This window comes from Capsicum annuum, chromosome 3, assembly GCF_002878395.1.
Source record: "Capsicum annuum cultivar UCD-10X-F1 chromosome 3, UCD10Xv1.1, whole genome shotgun sequence".
Taxonomy (NCBI): domain Eukaryota; kingdom Viridiplantae; phylum Streptophyta; class Magnoliopsida; order Solanales; family Solanaceae; genus Capsicum; species Capsicum annuum.
In genome coordinates, this window is record NC_061113.1 from 212,387,449 (window position 1) to 212,399,556 (window position 12,108).

Below are 12,108 nucleotides of genomic sequence, written 5' to 3' on the forward strand. Positions count from 1 at the left end.
TAGTTTGTGTGGCGAGTATGATGTTTGTGCTCAGACTTGTTAAATATCTATGATTGAGTTCAATTAATCAACTATGCCTCAATCCCAAGCTAGTTGGGTGTCTGCTGTCATGCTGCTTTTTATGGCAAAAGGAAAAAACTTACAGACTGAACTAGGCAAGAGAACTACTTTGAGAGGGATGAATCATGCTTGCTTAAGGTTCATTCTAATTCTATAGATATAGATGTTTGGATGAATCTAAATATTGCTAGGAAGAAAGGGTGAGAATTGTTCTTTAAGTTATATCATCTCACATTTGGATGTTTGTATTTCTTTCTAACCATGATTGGTTGATTTACCGCTTCACTAGCTAACTTATATGAGGTTTATATACTTCTTTTGTTGTGGAATAGTCCTTTTTATGTTGTCATTTAAGTGCTAATTTATATTATTTGTTCTCTATTTATAGGTGTCCAAAATAAAGAAAGAGATGAAGAAAATGATGAAGACATTGACCATACTTGAGAAGATTTTTGGGTTGTGGATAAACGCTCTAATATCAAAAAAATTTTGTTGAATTTTTTTAAACTTATCGCGACTTGAACTTGCTAGTATGTAAAAACTTAAATAATCATTTGAACTTGATTACATTTTACTTTTGGGTTTAAATTACTAGCTTGTTGCATATTTTGAATTATGAGATTATTACTGAATGATTTTGTTGTGTGATGTGTATATATTGTGTTATAATTTATTATGTGTATAAATAAAAATTTACATTAATACGACTATTTATATAAATCATTTTAATTTAATAACAAAAGCGTCGCAATAGATGCTATTGCAACGGTTTAATGTCGTTGCAATAGAATCTATTGCAATGGTTCGTAAACCATTGCAATAGATGAAAATAGGCATCCCAACAAGTGATGAAATAGTTGTAATAGGCAGTTAATAAGCGTTGCAAATGAATAACAAAGGCGTCACAATAGCATCTATTGCGACGGTTCGTAACCATTCCAATAGTATCTATTGCGATAGTTCGTAACCGTTGAAATAGATGAAAATAGGCGTCCCAATAAGTCAAAAAATAACCATCGCAATAGGTCTACTATGGCAACGGTTGTAAGAAACCGTCACTATAGCTCTACCTGTGGCGACGGTTTATACAACCGTCGCAAAAACCATTGCCATAGACCTATCACAACGCCCACCAATGGGACGCTAGCTGAACCGTTGTGATAGGTCTATGGCAATGGTTTTTGGGCCTATTGCAATGGTTTTGCAACCGTCACCATATATCTAATTTATGGTAGTGTGGATACGCTGATGCTAACTCTGTAGGCAACTTTAACTCATAGTCTACCTTCCCAAAACGGCTCAAAATCTTGTATGGACCACATAGAAGGGACTAAGCTTTTTTCCTTACCAAATCTCTTCATCCCTTCTCCTCATATCTTCGTAGGATTTCTGTCGACTCTAGGCTATCTTCAACCTTTCTCTGATCAGTAAACTTTCTCTATCACCTCATGTACCAAATCTGTCTCTATCAAAGTAGGCTCACCTGAATAGTCCTTTCCATCTAACCATCTATCTATCGGTGAAAATCGGTATTAAGATAAACTTGGGTACCAAGACCATTTTGAAAAGCCTTTAAAAAATAAGAGGTAAACTAGGTACCCTTATATGAAATAATGGTCAAAGAAACCCCATGTAACTTTATCAATTCCCTGAGATAGAGTCTGGCATAATACTCAACTGAATATGAAGTATGGACCGCTAGGAAATGGGTTGACTTGGTCATTAGGTCCATAATAACCCATATAGAATCATGTTGATGATGAGTATGAGGTAACCTTGTAATGAAATCCATATTCACTACTTCCCATTTCCAAGTGGGGATACTAAATTCCTGAAGTGTACCACTAGGTCTCTGGTGCTCAACCTTAACCTACTGATAATTAGAGCAATTAGCCATGAATTCGGTGACATCTTTCTTCATACCATTCCCCTAAAAGACTTCTCTTAAATTGCAGTACATAATGGTGGCTCTTAGGTGAATAGAATATTGTAACCGTGCGCCTTTGCTAACATACACTATCTCAAATCACCCATATTTGGAACACACAACCTGCCCTGACAGCAAAGAACTCTATCTCCCACTTAGAAGAAAACCTCCACTTTTTATCCCAAACTACCCCCTTCAACTTAACCAAAACAAGATCTCTATCTTGATTTTCCTTTACTTCGGCAACCAATGAAGATTCTGAACTGTTCTGAACCCATACACTACCTTCAGCTAAATCAACCAATAGAACTCCCAATCTAGAGAGCTAATAAACCTCACAAAGTTTCTCTTTTTTACATTCCTCAACATGGGAAATGCTCCTCATGATAATCTACTAAGGGCGTCAGCGACCATATTGGCCTTACCCGGGTGATACAAAACACTCAAGTCATACTCCTTCAATAGTTCCAACCATCTTCTTTGATGAAAATTTAGGTCCTTTTGAGAGAACACGTGCTACAAACTTTTATGATCGGTGAATACATCAACATAAACCCTATATAGATAATGTCTTCAAATCTTTAAGGCGAAGACAATTGCTTCCAACTCTAGATCATGAGTCGGGTAATTCTTCTCATAAAGTTTAAGTTGTCTAGAGGAATAGGCTATAACCTTGCCTCACTACATCAAGTTACATCCAAGACCAACCTTGGAATATCACAATACACCATGAAGCCATCTGAACCCTCTGGCTGAATAAAAAGTGGATTGGAAGTAAGTCAAGTCTTCAAATCCTAAAAACTCTTTTCATAAGAATCAACCACTAGAATTTGACTTTCTTTTGAGTCAATCTATTCATGGAGAAGGAAATAGAGGAAAATACTTCCACAAACTATCTATAGTAACAAGCTAAACTCAGTAAACTGATGATATTAAATGGAGAGATGGGTCTAGGACAGTTTCTTATTGCTTTGGCCTTTTGAGTAACAACTCAAATACCTTCATCAAAAATCATGTGACCGAGGAAAGCTACTGATTTTAATCAAAATATACATTTATTAAACTCAGCAAATAGTTGATGATCCATAAGGGTCAGTAAACAATCCTCAAATGCTCTACATGCTCACCCGTACTGCAGGAATAGACGAGAATGTCATCTATGAAGACTACGACAAACATGTCAAGGTACTACTTGAACACTCTAGTCATCAAGTCCATAAAACTTGCAGGAGCATTTGTTAGTCCAAAAAACATAACTACAAACTTAAAGTGACCATACCGTGTTTAAAAGGTTGTCTTCAGAATGTCACAATTTCTAACTCTCAGCTGATGATAACCGAATCTGAGGTCTATCATAGTGAAATACTATGCACCTTGAAGTTTGTCAAATAAGTCATCAATCCTGGCAAAAAGATACTTATTCTTGATTGTGACTTTGTTCAACTGATGGTAGTCGATGCACATTCTGTGGGAACTATCATTCTTGCACACGAAGAGAACTGGGGAACCCTGCAGAGAAAAATTGGGCCTAATGAAGCCCTTTTCTAAGAGATATTTCAACTATTAATTCCTTAAGATCAGATGGATCCATTCTATAAGGTGGTATCGAAATAGGCTGGGTATTTGGAAGAAGATCTATTTCAAAGTCGATTTCCTTTTTAGGATGAACTTCGGGCAGCTTTTTAGGAAATACTTCTAGAAAACCATTTAATATGGGAACTGATTAAAGACTTGGAATTTCAAAACTTGAGTCCTTGACTCGGACAAGATGGTAGTTACAACCCTTAGAACTATTTTTTCTTGCCATGAGGAAAGATAAAAATTAACCTATAGGGACAGATGTACTGCCCTTCCATTCCATAACTGGTTCATTAGGAAACTAAAAATGGACTATCCTATTTTTACAATCAACAGAGGCATAGCAAGAGTGGAGCCAATCTATGCAAAAAATGACGTCAAAATCGATCATCTCTAACTCTACAAGGTTAAATGAAGTGACTTTCTAAAATACTATAACTAGGCATTTTTTTGTATACCCATCTTGATATGATAGAACTACCAACTAGGGTAAACACTAAGAAGGGCTCCACAAGAACTTCTAGGCTGACACAAAAGTTTACTACTATATAGGGAGTGACAAAAAATAGTGTGGCTTTGAGATCTAACAATGCATACACATGATGATGAAAGACTTGTAACATACTAGTAATCATATCAGGAGAACTTTCCTAATCCTAACGAGATTAAAGGGCATAAAGTTAGCTCTAGCATTGGCCATGGTCATACTAGAAGTGGACCCCTACAAAATTAAGCGCCCTATCAAAACTAATAAGGAGTTTGCCTGATCCTACTGACGAAGATCTTTACCTCTCTGGGAAATAACTTGGCAATCTCAGATTTTGTGTCCTAGGTTTCCACTCCCAAAACAAGCATCATTGTCGGTCATGCGCTCACTTTTGTGGTTCTTACCACACCTCCTAGAGACTAGGTTAGTGCAACCACTATTCCTACTAACTTGTGATTTAGAGTTTAACACTCTGTCACTAGTATCCTATTGGAACTTATGCCCTAGACCACTGGTATAAAATGGGCTGGGGTGGAAGACGTCTGAAAAACTGAGAACAATTTCCACCATCCAACCTTTGCTAAGAAAAGTTGAAGCTATTGATTCTAGCCCTCTTATTCTTCCTTTCCTTTTCCTTACACTTCTTCTTCTCAATATGAGACTAAAACATTAATATGAAATGGACTATCTCATTAATCAACATCGTGGTCCTGCACTCCTATCCTTAGAAACTCTAGATATGAACTTAGTCATTTTGGCCTTAGAATCATCCACAATGTTGGAGCATATCTTGCTAACCGATTAACTTAGGTGAATAATCCTTCACACTCATATTACCCTACTTTATATTAATAAACTCTTGCACCTTGGCATCCCTCAATTCAAGTGAAAGAACTTGTCAAAGAAAGTAGTAGCAAACTTATCCCACTCTACAGGACTTGCATTGGCACCGACTTGCATTGGCACCTCTATCTTCCTTTTACTACTTAACCCAGGTGTGAGCTATCACTTACAATTGGTAAATAGCTAAATAAGCACTTTCACTCAAGGTAACACCCATAATATCTGTCACCTTCTACACACAATCCAAAAAATCCTGTGATCCTTCTCAAACATGGGTCTAGAGAACACTGGGGATTCATTCGGGTAAAATCCCGAATCTTAGTTGCTGTCGCATTTACTATAGGATTGGTTGGGGCAACAACCTATTAGCTGTTTGAGCAGTCATAGATTAGGCTAAGGCTGTGAAAGTGGCCTAATTTTGGAATGGGAGATAATCATTCAGAGGGTCTTCTAGAATAGGTGACGAGTTTTGTTATTCCTTCCGATAGGTATTTTTCTATAAACGGACAGAGGACGAGTTAAAAGAAGTAGTTCAAGAGAGCTCAGGCTCCATTGCACGACATGAATAATGAATAGGGGAAAACTTTCCTAAAATATTTCGTTATATCTAGCCTATAAATGTGGCACGTTTCACATCCATGAACCTGACTCTACTTAATATAGTTTTCATGCATCCTAGGACAATTTAAACCTTGTGCTCTGATACCAAAATTGTCACGACTCGAGACTATCTCCTAGTCATAACATGGTGCTTAGAGTCATAAGTGGATCTGTGGTCTGGTACCTGCTTTAAGCATTAAAGATAATAATAACATAATGTAATATGCGGAAGCTAAACAGGAGAAATCAAATAAGATACAATATGGGCATAATACTTAGTGTACCTAAACATCTGATAAAAACTGAAATCAAGTCTGACTATATGAAAGCCTCTAATTATCAAGAGTTGATGGGACAAACCCCCAACTAACTCTGACTAACTACAATGAAAAGTACAAAAAGTAACTATAGATAACTTTTCCTCGAAGGATAAGGACTCACCACAACTGCTGCTGAGTGGCACACAAACTGTCTAAGTTTTATTGGGGAACTAAGCATCTGAACCAATGTTATAAGACAACATAGTGCAAAAGAGAGTATGCAATCAACACTTTGACTGTACTGGTATGTGATATAAGGACTAGCTAGTATGTATACATAAAATGGTACTGAACATAAATGTATAAATATGTAAGTCGAATGCAAGACCAAGTAAGGTATATACTGAAATAATTTGTAGAACTGAATAACTGAATAGCTGATAAACTGATACTCAGTCATGCAAACATAAACTAGTATAATCTGAATACTATACTGAGATTACGGGAGCTAATATTTTACCGACATGCCCCAATATGAACTAATCAAGGTCCAACCTATAACCTCAATTGAAAGGGTATTACTACCTTGCCACGGGTCCCAATACTGGCTGTATGTATCCACTATACTAGTGTCCTAAAGGACTAGGATGCCAGTCTTCTACTAGGGGGTGACCCTAAAGAGAGTTTCAATCCTCGACTAGCTAGTGACTTCTCATAACCTACGCTGGATACATAGGTTTAGAACTTATGGACTTCTACTAAAGGTTTCAGTCCTCTGCTGAAGGGTGAGCCTTCATCCCTAGGTTCACTCATGGCTAAGTCTTACTCCCAAATGAACTGACACTTATACTGACAAAAGGCTTAACATGAAGGATACTGACATACGCTCAACATGATTGTATTTTGAATTTAATGATATACGTATTCTTGAATGAATTTTAACCTAACATATGTGACATATATGAATACCTAAGTATTAGGTGTTCATAACCCACCAGCACTATCTAATGCAAACTAATTTTGAAAAATATTAAACAATCCATGATATGGAAAAATCATGAACAACACCTAATATTTCAATAACTAAACATGATGTAGGCATTTACATTATCAAACATATGGAAACATCATTATCTTGAGGGAATAAATTTTTATGATTCAGAGTCAAAACAATCAAAAGGAGATTCATAGAATTCATAGTTAACTTGGAAAGAGAAAGGAGTTTTACACTTGAAGGTTTAGAGAATTCTTGGGACTCACTGGGTGAAAGGGACCCACTGATAAATATCCCACATACCTTAAGTAGAAGCCTTGAAGAAATTTTCTTAAGGATTGGACTTGCTTGAAGAACCCAAGTTTTCTTTTGAAGGAGAATGGAATCCCCTCTTTGATTTTATCTTGGGTGGAACAGATGATTATGGTATGAATTGGGTCTTTTATACCATCCCTTATGAAACCAAAATAACATAGGTTTAACTTTTAAGAAGATGGGAAAAACACTTAAAAGTCCCTAGAAAAATGTGCAGGAAAACACACTTTTAGTCATTATGATTCACCTTATGACTCATTACGATGGACTATGAGTGATGGTCTGAGTCATAACCTGAGCTCCTAGGATCCTGGGTACATTCTGTTCTGACTAGGACTTCCTCCTGATGACTCGTTACAATGGACTATGAGTCGTTGGGTGAAATTGTAGCCCGAGGCTTGATTTTTGGATCTTTTATTGGTCAGGCTATGGGTCCACACAACAAATTATCAGGTCAGATAATGAGTCACGTGATGGACTCATAACCACTGGAAGGAATTCTTGGCTAAACATTATTGTGACTACGAGTCCCTCCTATGACTCATAATGTCTGATTACAAATTGTGAAGTGGAGTCGTGGACATTAAGCTGAACCTAGGGACTCTTACTGTTGTGACTATGACTCCTTGTAATGACTCGTAAAGTCTAGTTATGGGTCATCAAGTAAGTCGTGGTCACTAGCAGCTAACATATTTTCTAGAAGAAAATCTTTATAACTCTTTTCCACGATGTAGGATTAGGGTGAGACTTATGGTGTTGGAAAATTAAGTTTATGGGCTATCTTTTGGAGAGGCTTAGAACATTAAAACTTGGGGTATTGCAATATTCGAGCAAGATTAGAGCTAAAGAATGCAGTTTAATTAAACCTGAGCAACATGAGGCGACTTGAGTGGAAAAATTTATTGGGATGCTTGGGAATAATTATTTAAAAAGCCATTGGGTTTTGGAGTAATGGGGATTCTTGAATATTAATTTATATATAATGAGATGAGTATCTGAAATATTGAGATGTATCAAAGTATCAAAATGATTTGAACAAACACTATGACAATGATTAGTTATTTAATCTTTATGTAGACATAAGGGGCCATGAAATAAGAATGCAGTTGATTAAATTAGTGAGGACCAAAGAGATTAGAAACTGAATAGAAAGGGAGTATCCAGGTAGGGGCAACGTTCAGTGATTAACGCTTGTTTGTAACACCTACGCTGGGCAGCAAAGTTCTCAAAACATGCCAAAGCTAGCATCCTATATTATTCAAGCCTTTTAACGGCTTCTACGAAGAAGGAGAGTTTATTTATTTTAATTTTTGGTTCTTGAAGGTCTAGAGAGAAAAGAAAACTCTCTATTTTCATGTCTATCCTATGCAGCAATTGAGCTTATTTTCATCCCCGGCCCAACGAAAAATAAAAAGATACGATCAATAAAGAAGTGAAGAAGTCAATACAATGAAGAAGTGAGGGCTTAGTCTGATGACTCTCAATATTATGACAGAAGCTTAAAAAGAAATGTTAGATTTTGCGGGAAATGGGTAGCCCATATGCACTGACCCGTTCCAATCCGTTACTTAATTTAGAAAAAGATAAGATTAAGATATAATCTTAGTTTGAATTTTTGGGGGAAAGAGTTAATAGGTAACTGATGAATTTGCTCCAAAGACCTTTTTTAATGTTTTGTTCTTCTTCATCAGAAAGTTAGAGATGAAAAACAAGAATCCATACAAATTACATTAAAATACTCAAGAACAAAAGACAATTTATGAAGAAGAACTCCGTTTCAAGAGAGACGAAGTTGATTTGGGACAATTTCTTCAGGTAGCAAAATCAATATTTTTCACTGCTATATATTAAGGTACATAATATGATTTTACTCTGATTTATCAACAATGGTATCAATTTTCTGGTTAAATACCTATTTTGCATGTTATTCTTGAGTTTAAGTATGGAAACTTTTGAATTAATGAATATGAAATTACCTGTTAGAAAAAAAATATGACCCGAATTGAATCGGACTCGCATCTTTCTTATATGGAATCAGACACACTACCATTGTGTTACAAATTCAGTTATGGATCAAACAACTGACTTTGAATTGGAGAAATTGGAAAGAAAATTAGTCAGATCTAAATCTGTGTTAATATCTCTCTGAAAATTGTTTTGGAAAAGAGAATATTGATATGAAAATATTGCTTCTGTTTCTCCGTGATCTTTTGTGTTATCCTATTAAGAGTGAATGAAGAATTTTCTTCATTGTTTCTCTTTTAATGGAGAGGAGATAAACAGAGAATATTTTACGTGAAAAGAAGAAGAAGAAGAAGTACAATTTAATTCTTTTTAATAAAGAAGAGGATACATTAATTAATAAAAATAGTTAGTGGTAAAGTATATCTGCATTTAATGAAGTAGATGCACCACGTATATTTATTTCCCATTTCTTAAAGATCTTATGGCTTTCTACTTGATTTATCTATATGAAAAAATATAGCATGTGTACTGCACTTAAGAGGAAAATTCTAAAAAAGAGGAAAAGTTATTGTTTAGAAGTGAAAAACTTATACATGTTTCTTCTCTGTCCCTTTTTATTAAAAAGATATTTTTTCTTTTAATATTTTAATGGGACATGTGCAAAGGAGTGTTATTTTTTGAGGAATGATTAAAAAATAGAAAGTCCTATATATTTTTTTGGAAAATGTATAGTAATAGTACTTGTATACTGCTTATGGTTTCAATTATTTTATGTGAGTTCCAAAGTTTTTTTTTCAAAAAAGGACATATTTGGGAATTAATTTTTTGAACTTAAAAAAATTGTAACATGATCATTTTTAAGAGGAGCTATGTAACCACTTAAATTATTTATTTTCACATATTTTTTATTTAAATAAATATATAAATTAAAATTAATATTCTTCTTGTCTTAATTAGTCCCTAAATTTTCTTTAACAGATTTTACCTTCTCCAATAAATTATGGCATAAGTTGTCACATTGAACGGTCATCCATTCTTATTATTTCCTTGTTCCTATTTAAGACATACTAAACAAGGACAAAATTGAATTACTCTAAGAGTTCTAGATGTCGAGTAAGGAGACAAAGTGAATGAGCATGTTATCAAAGAACATATTTTCGAGGTAGTGAGATCATAAATGGTGTCTCAAGGACTACATAAAATCAGTTATGGAATGAGAGAGTTATACGAAAGGAAACAGAGAAGAAACTAAAAGAGTTCAACTCTTTTAAGATGTACCCTAGTATTTCAGTTGCTAATTTTATTCATTTATTTAAATTAAAATGTGTAGATCTGGAAAACTATATAGAAATTTCGAATTGAAAAGCTTTAGCTATTTTAGAAGATCCTCTCCGTGATCATTAAGGCGAGAGATTAATAAAAATTTATCATGAATTTGGCCTAGGGAGCCTTTTTGGGTGCACATAAGTTATCTCAAAATATTTGTGGAATGATTTTCATTTTTGAATTGACTTGTAACTTGAAGTTGCTTATTAACTTTATTATATATATATATATATATATATATATATATATATATATATATTACGTTGTTTCTCTCTTTTTATATGAATCTCATTTATTTAGTTATGTTTACTAAGGCTTGATTGAAACCTATCATTCTAATAAACATTAAGAAATTAACTTTTAATTTTGTTTAAATATTTAGTTCGTAGATGATGATAGGATTCTTATATGTCCTTCTGATTTTACACTAAACATGAAATCTTTAGGTGAATTGATTTGCTTGAATGTGTAATTGTCATGAATAATTAATAAGAATACTTGCGTGATTGTCTCTTAATAATAGACATGACATCAAAAATCATAATTATCGACTTGAACAAAGGAGAAAAACTAAATGGTGACTATTATGACATTTGGAGTCGTAAAATAAAGTATGTTCTAATAGAGCAAAATGTTCTTGAAGGTATTAACCATATATTGAGTCAACCAGAAGAGGATAACACTGCACAACATACAAGAGACCTTGAAGATTATAAGGCTTGGAAAAATGTTTATTCCATTACACGTGGAATCACTGTTAGTTCTGTGGTTGATGACCTCATTTATAAGCGTGAGAAATTTCCTACTACTCATGCTATTTGGGTACATTTATGAGAAACATATGAGGGTACTTTTAGAACCCATATCAGACAATTTAATATCAATTTTGACACTTATACATCAAATAACACCTTAGCATGTTGTTAAATATGATAGATCCACTCAAAAGTGTTGGTCATATTTTCTCGAATGAGTAATAGGTTCAAGCAGTGATCTGGTCTCTTTCCAATAGTTTGGAATATTTGACTTATCATAAAAAAATGTACTCGAGTTGGACTTAGAATAGTTTCATCCTTAGTTGGTGGGGCACTCTAGAAAAGGTCATTCAGTTTCATGAGTTGGTATTTTAGCTTCTTGACTGTTAGCTTCGGACCAATTATAGCATTAGTAGTAGATTACAGACATTTAACATCACCATTTGTGTGTCCAGATAGCACTTTATATGCTTATTCTTATGCTGGCCATTATAGATTTTGATGGATCAGGTTTAATTCTTCAAGGTTAGTGCGATGGGGTTGCATGGACGGGACTCAAATGATGTTTTACATTGTTTAGAGTAGTTAGAAGGTCTATAAAAGAAAAATAAGTTTATATTTGGATGTGGGAGTTGGTAGGATAATTCACACCTTGGATTGCCTTTGGCTTGGATGAGTTTTTTCTTGGTTGTACTGGTACTGATGAGGTATTAGTGTCTTATAGTTTAAATTTTCGTGCATCAACCATCCTCAATTCAGTTCGATGCCAGTTGGTTGTTGAAATCAAGTTATGACTATTTAGAAATGAAGTAAGGAAGTTGTTTCAAAAAAGGATATCGATAGCAAAATCCCTGGGAGGCATTACTCTTCTTAGAGGTTACCTGAGGAGTCTTTCTTAAAGCATGCAGGCCCAGTAGCTCATCCCATAGAGCTTTTGTGCTCTTCCTATCCATTATCTTTTGTGGACAAAAATCCTAATAGTAGTGGATATTGTGATG

The 12,108-nt window shown here is 34.6% G+C and overlaps 1 protein-coding gene across 1 annotated transcript in view; it reads right to left on the bottom strand.

Annotated features, from left to right (window-relative positions):
- The window catches only part of LOC107863312, a 19,768-nt gene extending 10,327 nt beyond the window's left edge, over window positions 1-9,441 (bottom strand). The window contains exon 1 of the mRNA XM_016709184.2: window positions 9,041-9,441. Within this exon, the coding sequence (XP_016564670.2) occupies window positions 9,041-9,114 (74 nt within the window). The 5' untranslated portion in view covers window positions 9,115-9,441. The remainder of the gene's footprint in view (window positions 1-9,040) is intronic.
- Window positions 9,442-12,108: the final 2,667 nt, after the last annotated feature.